Source organism: Lontra canadensis, unplaced genomic scaffold, assembly GCF_010015895.1.
Source record: "Lontra canadensis isolate GAN:19392208 unplaced genomic scaffold, GSC_riverotter_1.0 scaffold12, whole genome shotgun sequence".
Classification (NCBI taxonomy): domain Eukaryota; kingdom Metazoa; phylum Chordata; class Mammalia; order Carnivora; family Mustelidae; genus Lontra; species Lontra canadensis.
Window position 1 is genome coordinate 28,244,697 of NW_022631006.1, and position 23,764 is coordinate 28,268,460.

Sequence of the window (23,764 nt, forward strand, 5' to 3'; positions counted from 1 at the left end):
AATTTGTCATTAATCTTAAGTATACATCCTCTCAGTTGGCTTTCAGTGCAGTTGTAGAGTCTCAGATCTCAGTAGAAACTCGTTTACCTAAGAAATCTAGTTTTAATTTTTGAGGCATATAGTACTATCTAACTTCTCCTAGATTCACCATTATCCTCTTCTGTCTATATATAAACCTGTCTCCTATTTGTTTCAAGTGAACTCCTGAAACAGGAAGAGTGTTCTGCTTCAAACTGCTTTGGTGAAAGTCTATAAAATCTAGCAGTTAAAAAATATCTGATTTCAGGCAGCATGTTACTTGATGGTCTTTCAATGTAAAATATACTTGGAAATGTATGAAACCTTCAGACTCTAGCTACATAATGTTCACCAACCTTGGAAAATTTTTGGCCTTGATGGTTTGGAACAGGGGTTATTCATGTCTGCATAATTGGAATGAAGAATTGAAAATGAAAGGCTGTTTCATTTTTATTCTGGACAATCTCCTTTGGAAAATCAGAACATACTATGTTTCTTCATAGCCATTTCCCCTCCCATTATTTCTGTTCCTTCATCCTAATCACTGTAAGGAGACAGTGCCCACATTCCTTTCCACTTTTGTTTTCCCACTAATCATCTATCATGATTCTCAAATGTTGTTCACTCCAGTCCTTCAGTCATCATGATGTTTTGAAAAAGGTTACCATTCCCTCTCCCTTTAAAACTTGTTGGAAGTTAGCTGTGAATTTTCTTTATGTATTTTATAAAGTGAGGAGTAAGTCTTCAAATAGCTGAATTTTTATTTCTTTCATGAAGATTTTCATCTTAAAAGCAAATTTCTAAGTCTTAAGAATTAATCTCCAGTTCAATCAAGTAAGATATCTGGAAAGTCCATGGTGAAATATTTGACTACTGTGAGCAGGGAAGTGATAAAACAGAACAATTTGGTAGTGGGCTGCCACTAAATTATTTCATGCAAAAAAAAAAAAATCTCATTTTGGATTTGATCACTGTATTTTTTCCTCGTTCTCCTCCCACTGGAAATGTCAGAGTCCTTCCAGAAATCAGACTGAATGGCCTGGAATAATCAGTCAGTCATAACTGAATTCATACTACAGGGTCTCTCCAGTTCTTGGGAACTCCAGATCTTCTATTTCCTGTTTTTCTCCATAGTATATGCAGCCACTGTACTGGGTAACCTTCTTATTGTGCTCACCATCCTGTCAGAGCCACGCCTTCACTCACCCATGTACTTTTTGCTGGGCAATCTCTCCTTCACTGACATGTCTCTGGCTTCATTCGCCACCCCCAAAATGATTGCAGATTTCCTCAGTGAGCACAAAGCCATCTCTTTTGAAGGCTGTATCACTCAGATATTTTTCCTGCATCTGTTAGGGGGTGCTGAGATTGTGCTGCTGATATCTATGTCTTTTGATAGGTATGTGGCTATATGTAAACCTTTACGTTACTTAACCATTATGAGCCGAAGAATGTGCATTGGGCTTGTAACACTTTCCTGGATTGTTGGCATCTTCCATGCTCTGAGTCAGTTAGCATTTACTGTCAATCTGCCTTTCTGTGGACCCAATGAAGTGGATAGCTTCTTTTGTGACCTCCCCTTGGTGATAAAACTTGCCTGTGTAGACACATACATTCTGGGAGTGTTCATGATCTCAACCAGTGGCATGATTGCCCTGGTGTGTTTCATCCTCTTGGTCATTTCCTACACTATCATCCTGGTCACTGTTCGGCAACATTCCACTGGTGGGTCCTCTAAAGCACTGTCTACTTGCAGTGCCCACTTCACTGTTGTGACCCTTTTCTTTGGCCCATGCATTTTCATCTATGTATGGCCTTTCACAAATTTCCCAATAGACAAAGTGCTCTCAGTGTTTTATACCATTTTCACTCCCTTCTTAAATCCAGTGATCTATACCTTTAGAAATAAAGATGTCAAGGATTCCATGAGAAAAGTTAGCAGACATATCTTTAAGTCTAGGAAGACTGATCTTACCCTTTGATTTCCTCATACAAAAATTAAATACTTGCTCTGCATTTATCCTCCTCATTCAGTTGATCAAAAAGTGATGCACTGCAGAAACTGATAAGCTTATGGCAGAACTATTTATGTAATCAGTCTCAGCAGTTACTGAGTTCTGGTCATGTTAATTGTTCCTCATACAATATAAGATTAACTACAGGGCACCATCAAACCTATACTCAGCATTTACCACACAGAGATCCACCTTTTGGAATATTCAGCTTCTGTCAGATATAAACATTTATTTGAGTATTCCTTCCCCTGAGACATAGGCATGCTTTAAGGGTAGATTTTTCTCCTAGTCTCTTGTAATAACCTCTAAGAAAAGAGGCAAGTGTGAAAGCACCAACACCTAGTATAGTAGCCTATACACTGAAGTTACAATGAGATTTTTTTATTGCTGACAAAGGTGCTGATGAATGGATTATTTTGGTTCAAAAGTCAGGAAAAGTGGAAGGTTCTTTGTAAGTAAGAATATTTGGTATTTAATGTTTTTATAACCCATCTTTGATGAGAGTAATAATGTACCTCATTTATATTCTGTCCCTAAGTTCCCTAGAGGATTATCCAATTTTAAAACAGTATAGTTGACTCCAGAAAATTCCTGTAGTCTTATATATATTAAATATTAATATGTGGTATACAGCAAATTCCAGCCACACTCCCATTCTAGAAAAGGAAACTAAGACCCAAGGACACAGCTTTTTCAGGTTCATGCTAATTAGGGGCAGGATCCAGGTCATTCATCTGCAAATAGAGATGTGTGTTTATTTTCTAAGCAGTAACAAGTTATTTTGGAGCTATGTTTGTTGTATTGTTTTTATAATCAAATGGTATCTTATAATTAGTAATGTCCTAAAGGATCTTTGCCATTTTTGCCCTGGTTAAACACAGTATTTGACTTAAGGAACCTATGAAATAGTAGTCTTTCAACATATTTGATATAGTTAATAACTGGAGTTTTTAGAACATAGAAATCATCTAACAGTATCTATTTATTTTACAGATGATGAAATTGAGAATCAGGGAATAAAGTAACTTTCCCAAGTTCATACATCTATATGATGACAGAGTCTGTCCTAGAATATTCCTGTCTTCTCTCTCTCTGTCTCCCTCCATCTCTGTCTCTCTCAACTGAACAAGGGCTAGGTTATCTTCATGAACATTTGGTCATTGTCATTCTGAGAGTTGCACATAGGAAAAATGTTTAATGCATATAAGTGGACTAACTGTAACCACAAATAATTATCCAACAGCCTGCCATTGTCAAAGTTTGCATAATATTGTGATATTATACTAGGTTGGGTTTAGATAAAGAGAGTTGAATATATAGAGATGGCCAATGGTATAAACATATTGTAAAGAGTTAAAAGATAAACCAATCATTAAGGGAATGGAAGAGCAGATAAATGGAAAAACAGATGGATGGTGGGGTTGGATGTATAGCAGGGTAAATATGTAAAATCATAAATAAGTGAATAAATATCTTAACTATATTGACTCAGTAGTCTGTGTACTAAATCTATACAACTGAAAATTGCAATTGTCACTTGTTTAAAATTATTTGAAAGGTTATTGGATTTAGTAAAGTTAAAATGGGATACTCTTAAATGTGTTTCTTTTTTTTTCTTTAAATCTTGTTTTATTTTTTCAGTGTTCCAAGATTCATTGTTTATGCACCACACCCAGTGCTCTATGCAATACATGCCCTCCTTAATATCCACCCATCATCCCATCATCCCACCTCCCTGCCTTCCAAAACCCTCACTTTGCTTCTCAGAGTCCACAGTCTCTCATGCTTTATCTCCCCCTCCAATTTACCCCAATTCACTTTTCCTCTCCTTCTCCTAATGTCCTCCATGTTATTTCTTATGCTCCACAAGTAAGTGAAACCATATGATAATTGGCTTTCTCTGCTTGACTTATTTCACTCAGCAAAATCTCCTCCAGACCCGTCCATGTTGATACAAAAGTTGGGTATTCATCCTTTCTGATGGAGGCATAATACTCCATTGTATATATGGACCATATCGTCTTTATCCATTCATCTGTTGAAGGGCATCTTGGCTCTTTCCAGTTTGGTGATTGTGGCCATTGCTGCTATGAACATGCATCTGTTAGCCATTTCTATGTTTTCTTTGGAGAAGTGTCTGTTCACATCTTCTGCCCATTTTTAGATATGATTATCTGTTCTTTGGGGTGTTCAGTTTGAGGAGTTCTTTATAGATCTTGGATATCAGCCCTTTGTTTGTAGTGTCATTTGTGATTCTCAACAATATCCTAGCTAATAGGGCACCTGGGTGGCTCAGTGGGTTAGGCCTCTGCCTTTGGCTCAGGTCATGATCTCAGGGTCCTGAGATCAAGTCCCACATCAGGCTCTCTGCTCAGCAGGGAGTCTGCTTCCTCCTCTCTCTGCCTGCTTCTCTGCCTACTTGTGATCTCTCTCTCTCTCTCTCTCTGTCAAATAAATAAATAAAATCTTTTAAAAAAATCCTAGCTAGTAGGATCCAACAATACATTAAAAAGATTATCCCACCATGACCAGGTAGGATTTATCCCTGGGATGCAATGTTCAACATTCACAAATCAATCAATGTCATAGAACAAATCAGTAAAAGAAGAGAGAAGAACCACATGGTCCTCTCAATTGATGCAGAAAAAGCATTTGACAAAATACAGCATCCATTTGTGATTAAAACACTTCAAAGTATAGGGATAGAGGGAACATTCCTCAACTTCATAAAACCTATGAAAAACCCACAGCAAGTATCATCCTCAATGGGGAAATGCTGACAGCCTTCCCTTTGAGATCAGGAACACAACAAGGATGCACACTCTCACCACTATTGCTCAACATCATGCTAGAAGAATCGGACAACAAAAAGAAATAAAAAGTACTCAATTTGGCAAAGAAGAAGTCAAACTCTCTTTCTCCACAGGTTACATGATACTTTATATGGAAAACCCAAAAGACTCCACCCCAAACTACTAGAACTCATACAGCAATTCAGTAATGTGGCAGGATACAAAATCAATGCACAGAAATCAGTTGCTTCCTTATACAATAACCATGAAAATTTAGAAAGGGAAATGAGAGGATCGATTCCATTTACTAGAGCACCAAGAACCATAAGATACCTGGAAATAAACCTAACCAAAGAGGTAAAGGATCTATACTTGAGGAACTTAAATGTGTTTCTTGTGATGCAGTACAACCACTTCAGTTTAGTAATTTGTTTAATGGTCACTTGAGAGATCTACCAATGAATTAACACTAGTAAAAAAATAAATAAATACCTTCTCCAATGAAGACATACAAATGGCTATCAGACACATGAGATAATGTTCATCATCACTAGCCATCAGGGAGATTCAAATTAAAACCACATTGAGATATCACCTTACACCAGTTAGAATGGCCAAAATTAGCAAGACAGGAAACAACATGTGTTGGAGAGGATGTGGAGAAAGAGGAACCCTCTTACACTGTTGGTGGGAATGCAAGTTGGTGCAGCCTCTTTGGAGAACAGTGTGGAGATTCCTCAAGAAATTAAAAATAGAGCTTCCCTATGACCCTGCAATTGCACTACTGGCTATTTACCCCAAAGATACAGATGGAGTGAAAAGAAGGGCCATTTGTACCCCAATGTTTATAGCAGCAATGGCCACGGTCGCCAAACTGTGGAAAGAACCAAGATGCCCTTCAACGGACGAATGGATAAGGAAGATGTGGTCCATATACACTATGGAGTATTATGTCTCCATCAGAAAGGATGAATACCCAACTTTTGTAGCAACATGGATGGGACTGGAAGAGATTATGCTGAGTGAAATAAGTCAAGCAGAGAGAGTCAATTATATGGTTTCACTTATTTGTGGAGCATAACATATAGCATGGAGAACATGGGGAGTTAGGAGAAGGCAGTTCGGGGAAATTGGAAGGGGAGGTGAACAATGAGAGACTATGGACTCTGAAAAACAATCTGAAGGGTTTGAAGAGGTGGGGGGGGTGGGAGGTTGGGGGAACCAGGTGGTGGGTATTAGAGAGGGCATGGACTGCATGGACCACTGGGTGTGGTACAAAAACAATGAATACTGTTATGCTGAATATAAATTAAAAAATGATTTAAAAAAATAAATAAATACCTTTGCCTTATTTATGACTCTCTGAATATTACAAATCTGTTCTCCCACCTTCTCAACACTTGATTAGATCAAGTTTACACATTGGGTCTTTCATATTTCATTCTGATCCATAGCATATGGTTGGCTGATCAGGGTAAGGAATGTTGCATATTTTTCATCAGACTACATAGTTTGTACTCCAGTTTAGCATCTTAACATACACAGTGCTAAAATTATAGCCATATAAATATCATGAGTTTCATTATATGGAAATTGACATGTGCTTTAAAATAAAATTCCAAGTGTTAGGAAAACAACATGGGAAATTAACCCCAAAGACAAAATCTAGATGATTGGCATAAGCATCAACCTAAGAAAATTTGAGTAAAGGACTCTCTATTCTGAGCCCTCCACCTACACAGTGCTCTCCCTCCTTGCCTCATATTATTTGCTGACAATAAGTTACCTGAGCATGCTTTTTACCTATCATTTCATTTCTATGAGAAAGAAACCTAACACTGAGTCTTGACAGTTCACTGTAAAAGATAAACCTAGCAAACAATTTCAGGAAATAACCTAATTTTATGATGCCATTTCTTCACCTCGAAGAGTCAGTAGCCTAATTGAAACTGTGTGTAGTGTGGTGCAGTAGAGCAATTTTTTTTCTTCTCTTTTTTGTTTTTTGAGTAAGATAACCTGTTCCCTATTTACCTCTGTTGAGCTTGTTTTACAAGTTGATCTCTAATTACAGTCTAATAAATGAAACCAGGAATAAATGTATATAAGGATATCAAATATTTAATATTGTTCAAAAATTAAATGTACACATACAGAATAAAACGGAAATTTGTTTGAGACTGGATGAGCTACAGCAGTGAACCATCAGCCCCAAACAGGGTTCCTGGTACCAAAATCCCTTTAGATGTATTTCTCTCCCAGAAAAAAAAAATGCATTGTTCCTGCTCAAAGAACCACTGTCCCCCGCTCATTATAGGAATCATGAGGATAATCAGGAACGTGGCCTTTCATTTGATAATGCTGATGATGTAGCAGGGGATTTTTGACACTTCATTAACAAAAACTTGACCAAAAGTGATTTGTTTCATGTGCCATTTTTTCTGGTCAGTTATCAGTTTGTGCTCTCCCACCCCATTTTGTTCCAGAAAACCTACTTAGAAGATGATGTTACATTTTGCATTTCAAAAAATTGTAATGGTTTTAGAACTAAGACAGTATGATTTTATAACACACCCCTTCAAGGTTTAACCTAAGCCCCACCTCTTCAGAGGAGGCTTTTTCAATTCTTTTATTAACTTATCTTTACTTTTTTCAGAGCTAATATTTCCTGCATTATTAATTTTACACATTTCTTTAGATTGTTACTTAACCATTAAGTCTGTGTCATCTTCTTGTAATTTATAAGCATTTTAAAAACAGAAATTTTGCCCTTGTTTTTGTTGTTGTTATTCATATGTTTGTTAATTTTTTTTTTTTTTTTTTTTAGTATCTGCCATAGCATTTGACTCAGAGCACAGTTAGAAGCAATGATTTGGTATAATTTTTAAAGTAATTACATTTTTCTAAATCTTTTTGTGGTTTTTTGTTATATTCCACTGTTCTTTGATGGTATCATAGTAATCACAGAAATGTTGAGGTAGAGAGAATTTCAGAGATAAGTAGTTGCCTCTGTCAGATTCTGCCCCCATCAAATTCTGCCATTAATTATGGACCCTGTACAAACCTCTGATCTGATTAGATCAGATCAAGCACTATCATCATGTGTAGGACCTTTGACTGTCAATTCATTTCATCCTGTGGTAGTTCAAGTATAAAACTTCCTAAAAGCCAAGAGAAATTGTGAAGGTCAGAATCTATAAGAAAAGGGACTCTGGTTTTATATTCTTTAAATAATCCTGGAAATCCAGGAAAATATGCATCCCATAAATTTGGTATGTTGTGTTTTCATTTTCATATGTCTTGAGATAAGTTCTAATATCTGATTTTCTTTTTTTATACAATAGTTGTTTAAAAGTATGCTAATTTACACATATTTGTGAATTTTTCCATTTCCTTTTGGTATTGGTTTCTAGTTTCATTCCAGTGTGGTTGGAAAAGATGCTTGGGATGATTTCAATCTTCTTAAATTTGTAATGACTTGTTTTGTGACCTAGCATGTGATCTCTTCTGGAGAGTGTTTCATGTGCACTTGAGAAGAATGTATATTCTGGTCCTATTGGGTGAAATGTTCTGTATTTGTCTGTTAGGTCCAGCACCTGCTGTTTCCTTACTTATATTTAGTCTGGATCGTCTATACATCATCATTTGGGGTATTGAAGTCTATTGTGTTGCTATCTATTTCTCCCTTCAGATCTGTCGATATTAGCTTTATATATTTACTTTTTTTAAGATTTTCATTTATTTATTTGACAGACAGAAATCACAAGTAGGCAGAGAGGCAGGAACAGAGAGAGGGGGAGGCAGGCTCCCTGCCAAGCAGAGAGCCCGATGTGGGGCTCGATCCCAGGACACTGGGATCATGACCTGAGCCAAAGGCAGAGGCTTTAACCCACTGAGCCACCCAGGTGCCCCTAGCTTTATATATTTAGTTAGGTGTTGTCATGGGCATATCTATTCCTAATTGTTACATCTTCCTGTTGAATTGACCCATTAGCATTACATAATGACCTTCTTTGCTCTTGTGACAGTTTTTGACTTAAAATCTATTTTATTTTTTATTAAAATCTATTTTTTCTGATATAAGTGTACTCCCCCTTTCTTTTGGTTAGCATTTGAATGAAATGTATTTTTCCATCCTTTCACTTTGAGCCTGTGTGTGTGTCCTTAATCTAAAGCAGATACCTTATAGACAGCATATAGTTGGATCTTGCTTTTTATCCCTTTGGTGACCCTATGTCTTTTGTTCAGTGAGTTTAATCTATTTACATTTAAAGTAATTATTTTCAGATAAGGATTTACTGTTTCCTTAATTTTTTTCTGTTTTGTAGTTTCTTTTGTTCCTCTTCCTCTCATCATCTTCATTATTGATGTGCTGCTTTTTTGTAATGGTATATTTTGATTCTTTTCCCTTTATCTTTTCTTATTGCTACAGATTTTATTCTCTGTGGGTACCATAGGCCTGCAAAAAACTTTTTGTTATAGCAGTCTGTTTTGGACTGATAACAACTTCACTTTAATTGCATATAAAAGCTACACTTTTACCTCCTACCACATCCTTTGTAGTGTTGTTGTAACAATTTAAGCAGATAAAATAGCATGTCTAAAGGCCCCAAAAGAATAGATTATGGCACATGGGAAGAAGAATAAAATGAGTGTTCAAGGGGGAAAGGAATGCAAAATAGGGCTAAGGAGGTAAGCAAGGTTCAGATGATTCATGTCCTACTATACATTGTAATAATTTGTTATTGTATATTCCCTAACCACATTAGTATTTTATCTGTGATACATAGAATGAAGTCTGTCACAATTTAAGCTTTTAGTAATGAATATTTGAGAATAAATACATATATCATCTTCATCAATAGTAAAGTGAGGAATGTTAAAATCAGCATCAAATCAGAATATTTCACCCTTGCAGAGACAAGTGCTGAACCGTGTATGCCTCACTGGGGATGTCCAGGTCTGTCCTATAATCCTTCCTGCTCCCTCTCCAGGTATTCTCTGTCACCTTAATATAAAGGTTTCCACCAACTTGCATGGCATCCCCTCAATGAAAATACACCAAAATGCATTCCAGAACTGACATCAATAAACCAGTAAGCTTATTTCAGGGTATGGGAGGAGAAGATATTCTGGGACATAGCTTTAAGATGCAAGATGATGGGAAAAGAAGAGAGGAGGTAAAAGGAGATACCTATTTCCAGAAATTGTTGAACTAACAGTTCCAAGTCACCTCACCTTATAACCTTATAAGCCAATTACACTTAAAAGATTCGGTATTCTGGTTAAGTAAACAAATTCATGATTTTACAGGAAGGATCATAAAGAGATAAGAATGAGAATAACTTTTCTTCTGTAGCTCCACTGTAGTCTTCATGTGCAGACTATAAGTTTAGTACCCTGTTATCCACTGGAGAAAAAAAATGAGACAAAACTTTCATCAGATGACCTGAGAAGGCTATAAAAAGTTCTCACAAGAACTGGGTAAAAGCTGGCCTTTTGCTTTGAGTCTTCCCTCAATTATTCAGTGCTTCCTCATTCTTTCCAAGGCTCTGGCCACTTTTTTTTTTCTTTCAGTACAATCTCTTTCTACTACTGCTAACCTAATAATTTGTTCTCTAGAAACAGTAAATCACATGCAACTCTTGAGTTCACTAGGCATTTGTGTTTTTCTCTGCATTTGCCCATGCTGTTCCTTCCCAGTGGCATACTTTGACCCCAACTTTGCTTTCAAGTCTCAGATTCAACACTATCTTTAAGAAGCTTTCTCTGACTCTGCAGGCACATTTGGACATGCCTTTTCCTAAGTTCCTATATTATTGTATGCAAACCTACATTATGGCCATTATGACACTGCATTGTGATTATTTTTCTTTGATTAGATAGAATCTCTTTAAAGGTAGGGATAATGTTTTATTGTGTTTCCAAAGGACAGAGCATAGGCCCTCAAACAAACACAAAAACAAATGAAAAAAACATTTCTGGGAATATCTATACTGAGGGAGGAGATTAAGGTGGCACCTGTTTGACAAAGGTGGGAAATACTACTTAAGATAATGTCATCTCTCTGTTGACTAATACTAGACTATTTACCTATTTCAAGAAGAGGCCAGTCCTATCTTCCTACAATTAAAAATGCATTTGGAAGATATAAAATAGCTCTCCACTGTAAAATGAAATACAGGTGACCAAAAGCAGATTTCTACTGGAGTACAGTCAGGTGATCAGAATGTAGGAGAAGAAAGGCAAGAAGAAGAAGAAGGAGAAGGAGAAGAGAAGAAGAAGTAGAAGAGAAGAAGAAGGAGGAGGAGGAGGAGGGAGAAAGAAGGAGAGGGAGAGGGGAAAGAAGGAGAGGGAGAGGGAGAGGGGAAGGGAAAGAAGACAGGGTGCCTGGGTGGCTCAGTTGTTAAGGGTCTGCCTTCGGCTCAGGTCATGATCCCAGGGTCCTTGGATCGAGCCCAAATTGGCCTCCCTGCTCAGCAGGAAACCTGCTTCTCCTTCTCCTATTCCCCCTACTTGTGTTCCCCCACTTGCTGTGTCTCTCTCTGTCAAATAAATAAATGAAATCTTAAAAAGAAGAAGAAAACAATGAATCTTAGAATACTGCATCAAAAACTAGTAATGTGTTTTATGGTGACTAACAACACAATAAAAAAATAGAGACTATGGACTCTGAAAAATAATCTGAGGGGTTTGAAGGGGTGGGGGGTGGGAGTTTGGGAGAACCAGGTGGTGGGTATTAGAGAGGGCACGGATTGCATGGAGCACTGGGTGTGGTGCACAAACAATGAATACTGTTATGGTGAAAATTAAAAAAAAATATTAAAAAAAGAAAAAAGTATAACTGACTTTTTAATGATCCAGTTTGGCTTAAAACCTTATATAAGAATAATCTGTAGAAATATCAGTGATCCAAGGAGATACAATGAATGCTATATGTTTGTTGAGAATGAACCATCAGAAGTTAGGGACAAGAGTAGATTGTGTCAAGGTGAGGGTTAGAGCTGGAAGAAAAGTGGTAGATGTGGTGATAGAAAAGACATAATACACATCTTAATTTCTTTATTAGGAATCATAAACTGCCAGGGTAATATGCATGAATGGGGAAGTAGTGTACTAGTGTGCAAGACAAAACAGATGAGATCTCTGGTATTAGCCCAATCTAAAAACTCACCTACAGCTTAGAATTCTGGCCTAATGTTGGCAGGTTTGTTTTTCTTTCATTTTTTTAAGAAAATCTATCAAGCTCTATTTTGTTTTGAAATCTACCACTATCTCATTTTATCAAATTAGTTTTTCTTTATAAACCTTTGAGGAAAGACAAAAAACATGTTGGGTATGCAGGCTGCTGACTTGCAAACTCTGCTAAAAGAATGAGGATAAAACCAGGAAAGAAAATGACAAACTTATCCCAAACCAGAAGCCCAGTAAGTGGTATAGAGCTGTGTTCAAATAAGACAACCAGGTTTCAGTGGTGATATTCATAGTCCCCACTCCAAGAGTTCTTAGTCTTGTGTGTACCACAGACCCCTCTTAGCTTCAGTGAAGCTCAAAGCCTCACTAGAATAATATTGCAAATACACAAACTAAAATACTTAGGAGTGTAAGGAAAGCTGATTACACTGAATTATACTTATCAAAATGTGATATATACACAGTGTGGGGTTTAACTGATTGCCCAGGAAAGGGTTTTACTACATAAACCTCCAGGTAGAAATTAGATATTTATCCTACATCTTCAGGGATATCTTAGCCAGATGAAATGTCTGACTTGATGCTACAATTTCATGGTTCCAATTTTAATAGTTTCTTAAACAGTACTTGTACCAAGTCTCCAAATAAGCTATTCCCTTAATTTTCAAAATGTGGAGAGAATCTTTCTGCCTACAGTTGTAACCTTATTAATGTGCTAAATATAAAGTGAATAAGTAATTGTGACCATTCATTACTAGTTAATATTTGTAATAAATGTAGTTATATAAGAATTTTAAGCATTTCACTACTATCTTTTGAATGGTAAAAGATAAAGAGACAAAATATGTGAACAATATTTTATCACTTTTTAATCATATAAATTTTACTTACGGGAGGTGGTAGGCTGCTTCAGGATGAAGCTGAACATCTCTTTCCCAGCTACTGGCTGCCAGAAACTCATTGAAGTGGACAATGAACGCAAACTTTGTACCTTTTATGAGAAGTGTATGGCCACAGAAGTTGCTGCTGACGCCCTCGGTGAAGAATGGAAGGGTTATGTGGTCCGAATCAGTGGTGGCAATGACAAACAAGGCTTCCCTATGAAGCAGGGTGTCTTGACCCATGGCCGTGTCCACCTGCTGCTGAGTAAGGGGCATTCCTACTACAGACCAAGGAGGACAGGAGAGAGAAAGCTCAAATCTGTTTGGGGTTGCATTGTAGATGCCAATCTCAGTGTTCTCAACTTGGTCATTGTAAAGAAAGGGGAGAAGGATATTCCTGGACTCACTGATACTACTGTGCCTCGATGCCTGGGGCCCAAAAGAGCCAGCAGAATCCACAAACTCTTCAATCTCTCTAAAGAAGATGACGTCCGTCAATATGTTGTGAGAAAGCCCTTAAACAAAGAAGGTAAGAAACCTAGAACCAAAGCGCCCAAGATACAGCGTCTTGTCACTCCACGTGTCCTCCAACACAAATGTCGGCGTATTGCTTTGAAGAAACAGCGTACTAAGAAAAACAAGGAAGAGGCTGCAGAATATGCTAAACTTTTGGCCAAGAGAATGAAGGAGGCCAAAGAAAAACACCAGGAACAGATTGCCAAGAGACGGAGGCTGTCCTCTCTGAGAGCTTCTACCTCTAAGTCTGAGTCCAGTCAAAAATGAGATTTTCTAAGAGTGACAAATAAATAAGATCAGACATTAAATCCCCCCCCAAAAAAAATTTTACTTAAAAACATTGTGATAAAACAAGACACTGACTTGTAGAACATTTATTATTTTCCCCTTTCATGCCATCTTGGTATATATTTCTACAAAAATGGATAAAAAATTTCTAAAATATAAAGCTTCCTTTGAAAAACACAGACCTACAAAAGACAATATTAACTATATCAGTGCACCAAAGATTAATAATTGGCACAAATCCAGTATTCTAAAATTAGTTAATGTTAGGTAAATTGACACATCCTAATAGTCTACAACCATGTTCTTGAAGTGTAAGTAAGCATATCTATATCCATTCCATTTACTCTGTCATTTATGCATGTCTAACACAATTGGTAACAATAATAATATTATTAGTTAGCATTCATTAAACCTTTAATGAGTGCCAAGCACTGTTTATTATGTTACATATCTTTTTGTTTAATTTTTATAACATTCCTAGTGGTTATATACTAAGTCTACAATTTATAGGTGAAAAAAAACAGACTTAGAAACATTAAGAATACATGCTCAAAGTTCTACACAAGAAACTGGTGAGACTGGAATTCCACCTACAACAGACTGGTCCCATCTAATTGCTAGATATATGTTTCTTAAAAAGAGATAAACAGATCTTGTAAATTAATGAATCACAAGCACCCAGAAAGACCTTAAACAGAGTAGGTGCTCAATGAATAGTTATTGAACTAAAGATTTTTCAGAAGCAGGATTTATATTTAAAAACAAAGATGTGGAGGTTCCTCAAAAAGTTAAAAATAGAACTACCCTATAACCCAGCAATTGCACTACTAAGTATTTAACAAAGGATACAATCATAGTGATTCAAAGGGGCATATGCATCCCAATGTTTATAGCAGCAATGTCCACAATAACCAAACATGGAAGAGCCCAGATGTCCATTGACAGATGAATGGATAAAGAAGATGCGGTACATGTGTATACACACACACACACGTGTGTGCGCATGCACACACACACACAGACACACACATATACACAAGGGAATACTATTCAGCCATCAAAAAATGAAATCTTGCCATTTGCCATGAGGTGGATGGAACTGGAGTGTATTGTGCTAAGTGAAATAAGAGAAAGACAAATACCATATGATTTCACTCATGTGGAATTTAGGAAACAAAACTGATGAACACAGGAGAAGGGAAGGAAAAATAAGATAAAATCAGAGAGGGAGACAAACCATAAGAAACTCTTAATTATAGGAAACAAACTGAGGGTTGCTGGAAGAGAGGTGAGTGGGGTAATAAGGTAACTGAGTAATGGGCATTAAGGAGGGCACTGGGTATTATATGCAACTGATGAATCACTACATTCTACCCCTGAAACTAAGAATTCATTATATGTTAACTACCTTGAATTTAAATAAAATAAAAAATTAAAAAATCAGAACAAAGATGATAATTTTTACTGAAGAATGGAATTGAGACAAAGGACATTTTTCCTTAAATTTTTCTCATTTCTCTGATTGACTCTGAGGCAAGAAGGAAGAGTTTATGATTTGGTTAAAAATATGAATAAAAAATATGAATTAAAACTATATGAATACTAGTTCATTTTTACCAAATTTTTGTAGCAACATGGACAGGACTGAAAGAGATTATGCTGAGTGAAATAAGTCAAGCAGAGAGAGTCAATTATCATATGGTTTCACTTATTTGTGGAACATAACAAATAGCATGGAGGACATGGGGAATTAGGAGAAGGCAGTTGGGGTAAATTGGAAGGGGAGGTGAACAATGAGAGACTATGGACTCTGAAAAATAATCTGAAGGGTTTGAAGAGGTGGGGGGGTGGAAGGTTGGGGGAACCAGGTGGTGGGTATTAGAGAGGGCATGGACTGCATGGAGCACTGGGTGTGGTACAAAAACAATGAATACTGTTATGCTGAAAATAAATTAAAAAGTGATTAAATAAAAAAAGAATAACAAGAAAAAAATGAACTAGTATTTTAAACTAGAATATGTTTTTTTATTATGTTATGTTAGTCACCATAGAATATGTTTTTTTTTTAAGATTTTATTTATTTATTTGACAGACAGAGATCACAAGTAGGCACAGAGGCAGGCAGAGGGAGAGGGGGAAGCAGGCTCCCCGCGGAGCAGAGAGCCCGATGTGGGGTTCGATCCCAGGACCCTGAGATCATGACCTGAGCTGAAGGCAGAGGCTTAACCCACTGAGCCACCCAGGTGCCCCTAGAATATGGTTTTATACCTAAGTCCAACACTACATTTCTTCATAAACTTCTTAACTTTAACTTCAGATATTAAATATTTGGCTTGGAGATTGTGTTAAAGCATATTGAAACCTTAAAAACTGAGAATAAATTTAAGAATCTATTAATACTATTAAAGCCAATCTGTCTAAATCCGTCATAACAGATTATTTCCTAAACTATTCTCATATACTTCAGTCAGTTCAAAGAGATACAGCCTATCAGTATGTTGTTATTCATAAAAATCACAAATTACCTGACAATCTAATTTTTTCTAACTACCTTCCATGTTAGCAACGGAAAACTGGAAAGTGTCCTTTTGTTTTTCTGCCATATGTCTTAAAGAAGTCACAATCAAAGAGACATCCTAAAACTAGAATATCAGATTTTGTGAGCTACTGGTTTCACCCGAATGCAGCTATTCTTTAAAGGCATACTACTTATGAATAAGATGCATTTTCATTTAGAGTCTGCAGATGGGAAGGGAAAAGAAAATTACATTTTTAGAGTCTCTTCTGTCCAGTTTCCATAAAAGTCACAACAAACAATCTAGTTTTATTATCTTCACAATAGAAATTACAAAGGGTAGAGAGATAAAGTGAATATCCTAGGATAACACAACTAGAAAATGACAGATCCAAAATTTAATTTTGAGATCTATATATTTTTAGAGAAATGATCTTTGCCTCTTACAGTGATTCAGTCTTGAGCCAACTTTATGAATTCTCTGTATCTTAGGTTCATCATCAGCAGTTAGGGAAATTATTTGGTCAGCTGATTTCGAAAGACCATCTTGTAATAAAAAAATATCTTTAACAAAATCAGTAATAAATCAGAATAGGGAGAATTATGCTATATGTTTTTTTTAATTAGTCTCATCTTTTCTTCCTCTAGGCTACATTATATTGAAAATGAGGAACAAAACTCATACTAAGACTAATAATATTTTGGAATATTTTATTTTGGGAATGACAAACTTGTCATGAACTAAGTAGTTAATTTTCCAAGCAGTTAGTCTTGCTATTAAATGAGTTCATCATATTTCTGATATTCAGTCAGGTTTTAGAAGTTTATCAGACTTGAGTGGTTTACTTTCTATGGTTTAAACTTCACAAATGGCCATTTAATCAGTTATTTGCTATATTAAATATCAAGTGTGGTAGCGATCTGTACACTTCTTAAAAACCATATTGTTAAATTTCAGATCCTCCAAACTGTACTGTTTTGTTCAAAGCTGACTCAGAACTCAAACAGTTGCATGTAATAAATCAGAATGGTTCAGCTTTATTCAGAAGAATCTCTTCATAATATGAATTTCCCCACAAAAATATTCCTAATGCTATGGGGGGAAAAAAACCTTGTTATGCCCAACACTATTTTTTTATTGTGTTATGTTAGTCACCATAAAATACATCATTAGTTTTTGATGCAGTGTTCCGAGTATACCCAACACTCTTAATCAAAGTTCTGCAAGTGAACACCATCAGAGTGCCACAAGGCTGCCACAGAGTGGGAATGTTCTGGGTTAGAAGACAAGAGAACACTATTTTATTTCAGGTTTCTCTAAGCTGACTGAGGTCTGTTGATAGGACTCAGGGATATATGAAGCCCTGAGTTTATGTTTTAATGACATATGCATTTCTCTATGAAATTAACCTATAGATTTCAACAGATTTTCAAAGGTATCTATGATCTCAAAAGGCTTGCAAACATTTCACTAACTTTTAGGCAAGATATTTCATATCTCTCAACACCAGATTCCTACTTTTGTGAATTTCGATTAAAGGACTTGAAGTTCTAAGTTTAATTTTCTATTGCTATAAGGACAAAACTGATGATGTATATCTCAGACAGGAGATTCATTGCACTGGGTATCTTGGAGTAGTTTTCCCAAGATTCAAGCTTTGATTACTTAGTTTCTTCTTCACAGCAGTTTTCACTTCCTGATTTCTCAAGGTATAGATAAGTGGATTCAGAAAGGGGGTGAAGATGGTATAGAAAACAGACAGAACTTTGTCTACCAGGAAGTTGGTAAAAGGCCACACATAGATAAAGATGCAAGGCCCAAAGAACATAAGCACAACTATAAAATGTGCAGTGCAGGTAGAAAGAGCCTTAGATGTCCCTGTAGAGGAGTGGTCCTTGATTGTGACAAGAACAATGATATAGGAGGTGAGCAAAAGCAGAAAACTTACAAGAGCAATCACACCACTGGTAGAGATCATGAAGATTCCAAGAACATATATATCTATACAGGCCAGCTGGATGACCAAAGGAAGGTCACAGAAGAAACTATCTACAACATTGGGACCACAGAAGGGTAAATAGAGGGTAAAAGCTAACTGACTCATTGTATGCAGGAAGCCTACTGTCCAAGAGGTTACCACAAGCCCAGCACACACTCTTTGGCTCATTATTGTTGAATAATGTAGAGGTTTGCATATGGCAATGTACCTGTCAAAAGACATGGAGATCAGCAGCACAATCTCAGTCCCAGTGAAAAGATGCAAGAAGAAGATCTGAGAAATGCAGCCCTCAAAGGAGATGGTCTTATGCTCAGCAAAGAAGTCCATGATCATCTTTGGAGTAGCAAAGGAGGACAGGCATATGTCAATGAGAGACAGATTGCTGAGGAGGAAATACATGGGAGAGTGAAGGTGTGGGGTAGATAGAACTGTGAGCAAAATCAGGCTGTTGCCCAACATAGTTATCAAATAGAAAACAGAAAATATTACAAAGAAAAAAGTCTGGAGCTCAGGAGAACCAGTAAGTCCAAGTAACACAAATTCAGATACTCTAGAATGGTTGAACCCCTCCATCGATCTGCAGACTGCTCTGTAATAACAAAAATAAGACAAAATGACATAGGCAGAAATTGTGACACTTTTACAGTTACATATGAGTTATGATATCAATTAATAATTCATCAGAACACTAATTACCTAAAAGCCAACTAACAACTATCTCAGTAAAGATTTGTCCTTTTGGAACAAACTTAATAATTGCTGTCAGCACTTCAAATGGACAACTTCTTGGTTTTGACCAACATCAGTACTCAACATTTTGGGTTATACTTTTAATATACCCATACAATAATATTCCCATTCTGAATACTGACTAATGAGTTACATAATCCATGTTTACAGAGTAAGATTACACTAAGTTAGTGCACTTTACCTAATAAGTCGGGTATAAAAAAGTTTAAATGAGGGTTGAAATCTCTAAACTTTCTGTTAAACAATAATAATAAAATATAATTATGTAAAATCCATTATTATTGCATGCTGGATGTAACTAATAGTTTAACATAATTTCAGAAGACCTATTAAGTATCCTAAGAAGGTAATAAATGATTCTTTTAGTGGTCTCCAGTTTTCTCAGCTTCAGAAAAATCCAGTTCCATTCTCACCTCACTTGCAAATTTTCAAACTGTTTTGTCACTATTGATAAGTATTATTTTTAATATATAATTTCTTAATTCCATAAAACTATTGATTACTGAAAGGTATACCTAAAACATTAATTATTCTCGACTCGAAACATTTTAAAAAGAGAGAATATCCTTCTTCTACATCTCATGCTATTCCAACAAAGCTATTTTTGACTAGAAAAAAAAGTAGATTCTAGAACTGAGCCAGAAAATATACAAGATGAATATTAGACCTCTTGTAATATCAGAATATAAGAATATAAGATGCTCAAAACAAAAAACAAAACCCACTTAGGTGATATTATTTCAAAGTGTCACAGGAGTCACTGGGGGAAGAAAAAGATACTTTTTAGGGCTCAGACTCATTTCTCAAAATTGAAAAAAAAAGAAAAATTTTTTTATTTGCAACACATTTTAAGTGCTACAGATACCTTCTATGATATTTTCATATAAGTAACCACCTGTTTTCCCATAGAGAAAAATTTGGCTTCATCCTCATTTATTTGCACATAACTCAAATTGTTCTGTCAATATTGATAAATATTTATAAAAATTGTCAGAGAACAATATTCCAGAAATCTGACAACTGAACTGTGACAAAATAGTTAAAAGGGTTAAGGTGTTCTTAATCTGCTGTGTGACCTTGATTGTACATGAGTAGCCTCTGTACGATTTGAGGTTTTACCTGAGAGAATTAAATTAGATAGCCTGTATAAAGCCCTTATATCTCCTGGACAACATTCAAGAACTCTCTAGGTTTCAAAATCCAAATTTAAGAATACTGCTTGGAAGTAATCAGCTTGTTTTATTTCATTAATAATCATAATTGCAGTAAAAATATTCAAATTAATTTTAATTCAGGGATTAGGAAAAGATATGTGCCTCTAAAATCATTTCATCTCTTTGAAGTTAAATTACTTCTTTCCAAATGAAAATTATTAGTATCTTGATATATTAAAAATCTCAGCCTCACTCATTTGAATATTTGTTCTATTTTCCAAACTTAATAATGTTATTAGTAAGGAGAATGCAAGCTATTATAGCTAATTATACATACACACACGTGCACACACACACACAACCTATGTATACACATACATACACACACACTATGAATATATTGTGTATTCATTATAAGTGAATAAAGAGTTACCAGGTTTTTTCTCCTTTTATCTCCAGAAGGGCATCTCTAAAACCTATTTAATGAAATCATCCATCTTTTATGTCTTCAAGTTATATATTTTCTTCTTTATTACACTTTCATTATATTTGCTTTATAGAATTATTAAATGAATTATTCTTGCCACCTGACAAACATAAACCATGACTGCTTCTCAAAATCCTTAATATTATTTCCAGCTTTTATCCTACCAGCTATACATCAGGAATCAAAATACTACATCCTTCAAGATTCAGAAGCCTACTGAAATCACCATGGTCCTTAGTAAGTATCAGAAGCCTGGAGTATAGATATATGTTTTTCCCAGTCCTGGTATAAAAGCCTCTAGAAAGCAGCAACATTTAGGAGCTGAGGGACTGGATACTCCTGTCTGCTTGCAGTGGGAGTTATTAAAATGTTGAGCTGACTTTTCCCAAAGTTGCAAGAATTGGGGAGTATGTCTTTGCTATTTAAAGTGAGGATACACACTCACGCTCATGATGAAGCTGTGTTCATTAGAAAAAGAGTACAACTGGGACTGGCCTAGGAGAAAGACACCCTTGACCAGTCTGAAGGAACATTTAGGAGCAAAAAATTGTTCCTTTGAATGTGGAAATATTCCCACCTTTATGTCCCAGTGTTCATTGTCTCAAAGTTGGAAAATTGCTCTTGTAGGCTAAGGTACTTTGTCAGTGAAAGAAATTTTTCTTACTGGAAGAATCATATAGCAAAATAATCATGTATTGAAGTTTTTGACAGGACACTAAAAATAAGTACAAGGTGATAGGTACCAGCAGGTGAAATCTGGGAAAGGAGAAGTTGGGAAGCCCAAAAGGCAAAGAAGTGAAGACAAGTACTTGCAAGTGCCCTAGGGGAATGGTGTATTAATTAAATTATACAAATAAATGTAAAGCATTTAGCACAATATCTGGCACAGAGAAAGTGGTGAATATAGAATAACTAGCAGAGGTGATTCTAATTAACTATTTTTTGAAATGTCCATGACACATAATTCAGAAAGATTCCAAGTGTAGACTCTCAACCTGAAACCCTAACTGAGGGTCTTGCCATATTTTGTTGAAGGCCAGTCATTCATCTGTGGATTGCTCTCCAAACACAACTTTCTCCTCAAATTTCTCAGTACTTTGAACTCTTCACAACTACAATACCTATCCTACATTCCCCACAAGACTAGCAGTAGAGCCCAAGAAAATCTTCCCTAGCTGACTATATTTCTTACAGGCTTTGAAATAATAAAACAAATAACTTTGTTTTGAAGATTTTTAAAATTTCTCTTCTATAAAAAGAAAGGAAATAAAAGAAAAAATAAAGGCCAACCAACCCAAAAGCAGTTGCAAAAATTCAGTAAATTTTAAGTATTTGCCCACTTTAAAACAAAAGGTAAGTGTGTACAGACTACTAGAGTTATTCTGGAAAGGCAAGAGAATTAACAAAAAAAGTAGTAGAAATAAAAGATAATTCAGAAACATAGTTATGAAGGAGTGTGGGAACATTATGCAGATGTTCTGTATCTTGGTTGTAGTGGAAGTTACTCAAATCTATATATATGTATTAAAATTCATAGCACTGCAATACCAAAAGAAACCAAAATCAATTTTGCTTTAAGATAATTTATAAAGTAGAATTTTAGAAAGCAAAACCAGAAAATTTTGCTTACAAAAGAAGCAAATAAAACCATGAGCTTTCTTATAAACCAACATTAACCTGATAAAATATATAGTAAAAAAGCCTTTTCAGATAAGCAACAAAATACATAAATAAGAATAATCTTAATCTGAAATGTGTTGGATATATGTGATAAACTGTAATACTCTACAAAAGGAAAAAAAATGAAATACATGCTGTGTTATTGGAAGGAAGAATACAATATTGCTCAACAAGAAAATTGTTTTATTGAAGTATAAATAACACACAGCATTCTACTGGTTTCAGATGTACAGCATAAAGATTGAACAATTCTATACATACTCAGTGCTCACAATGGTAAGTGTAGTCACCATCAGCCAAACAACATATTACAACGTTATTAACTATATTCCCTATTCTGTACTTTTATCTCTGACTTTATTTTGTACTGAAAATTTGTGCCTCTCACTCCCTTTTATCTATTTCATCTATTCCCCTACTCACCTTCCCTCTAGCAACCACCAGTATGTTCTCTGTATATGAGTCTGTTTTGTCCCTTTTTTCTATTTATTTCTTAAATTCCACAATGAGTTCAGTCGTATGGTATTTGCCTTTCTCTGACTGACTTATGTCATTTATCGTTATACTCTGTAGCTGTATCCATGCCATTGCTATTGGCAAGATTTAATTCTTTTTATACAGAATAATATTCCATCATATATATGTATGTAAAATATACTAATTACATATATATATATATATATATATATATATATATATATACACTTCTTTCTTATTGATTTATCTATCTGTGGATACTTAGGCAACATCCAATCTTAGCTATTGTAAATAATGCTGCAAGAAACATAGGGGTGCATATGTCTTTGAAAATTAGTACTTTTGTTTTCATTAGTAAATATCCAATAATGAAATTACTGGATTATATGGTGTTTCTGTTTTTCATTTTTTGAGGAAAATCCATACCTATTTCCACAGTGACGGCACCTTTTCGTTCCCACCAACAAGGCATGAGGGTTCCCCTTTCTCCATATCTTCACCAATACTTGTTTTTGTTTTTGATATTAGCCATTCTGACAAGTGTGAGCTGATACCTCATTGAGGTTTTGATTTGCATTTCCCTGATGTTTAGAGATGTTGAGCATCTTTTCGTATGTCTGTTGGCCACCTGTATATCTTTGGAAAAATGTCTAATCAGGTTCTCTGCTCATTACTTTATCAGAGTGTTTGTTTTTTTTATATTACGTTCTGTAAGTTCTTTTCATATTTTGGATGTTAACCCCTTATCAGATACATCATTTGAAAATATCTTCTCCACATCCCCTCCAACACATGTTGTTTCCTGTCTTGCTAATTTTGGCCATTCTAACTGGTGTAAGGTGATATATCAATGTGGTTTTAATTTGAATCTCCCTGATGGCTAGTGATGATGAACATTTTTTCATGTGTATGATAGCCATTTGTATGTCTTCATGAGAGAAGTGTCTGTTCATATCTTCTACCCATTTTTTGATATGATTATCTTTTTTGTGTGTGTTGA

At 35.6% G+C, this 23,764-nt stretch overlaps 3 protein-coding genes across 3 annotated transcripts; 2 read left to right on the plus strand and 1 right to left on the minus strand.

Moving 5' to 3' along the window:
- The first annotated feature begins 1,052 nt into the window (after window positions 1-1,052).
- LOC116867460 (olfactory receptor 4K3) lies at window positions 1,053-2,000 on the plus strand. Its single transcript, XM_032857089.1, has one exon. The coding sequence runs from the start codon at window positions 1,053-1,055 to the stop codon at window positions 1,998-2,000; it is 948 nt and encodes a 315-aa protein (XP_032712980.1).
- A 10,914-nt stretch (window positions 2,001-12,914) lies between these two features.
- On the plus strand, window positions 12,915-13,724 carry LOC116867311 (40S ribosomal protein S6-like). The gene has a single exon (XM_032856938.1). It carries the CDS (start codon window positions 12,931-12,933, stop codon window positions 13,678-13,680), a length of 750 nt encoding a protein of 249 aa, XP_032712829.1. The 5' UTR covers window positions 12,915-12,930; the 3' UTR covers window positions 13,681-13,724.
- A 4,105-nt stretch (window positions 13,725-17,829) lies between these two features.
- On the minus strand, window positions 17,830-23,296 carry LOC116867461 (olfactory receptor 4K2-like). Its single transcript, XM_032857090.1, has 2 exons — window positions 23,271-23,296; window positions 17,830-18,766 (listed from the first exon to the last, which is right to left on the minus strand). Exons 1-2 carry the CDS (start codon window positions 23,294-23,296, stop codon window positions 17,830-17,832), a joined length of 963 nt encoding a protein of 320 aa, XP_032712981.1.
- Between the last annotated feature and the right edge of the window lie 468 nt (window positions 23,297-23,764).

What these genes read in the sequence shown, in the direction of transcription:
- LOC116867311 (XM_032856938.1), top strand. Translation starts at nt 12,931, where the DNA reads ATGAAGCTGAACATCTCTTTCCCAGCTACTGGCTGCCAGAAACTCATT.
- LOC116867460 (XM_032857089.1), top strand. Translation starts at nt 1,053, where the DNA reads ATGGCCTGGAATAATCAGTCAGTCATAACTGAATTCATACTACAGGGT.
- LOC116867461 (XM_032857090.1), bottom strand. Translation starts at nt 23,296, where the DNA reads ATGGCTAATATCAAAAACAAAAACAA. An exon ending in AATATCAAAAACAAAAACAA is followed by an intron (nt 18,767 to 23,270) that starts GTATTGGTGAAG and finishes CAACCATTCTAG; the next exon opens with AGTATCTGAATTTGTGTTAC.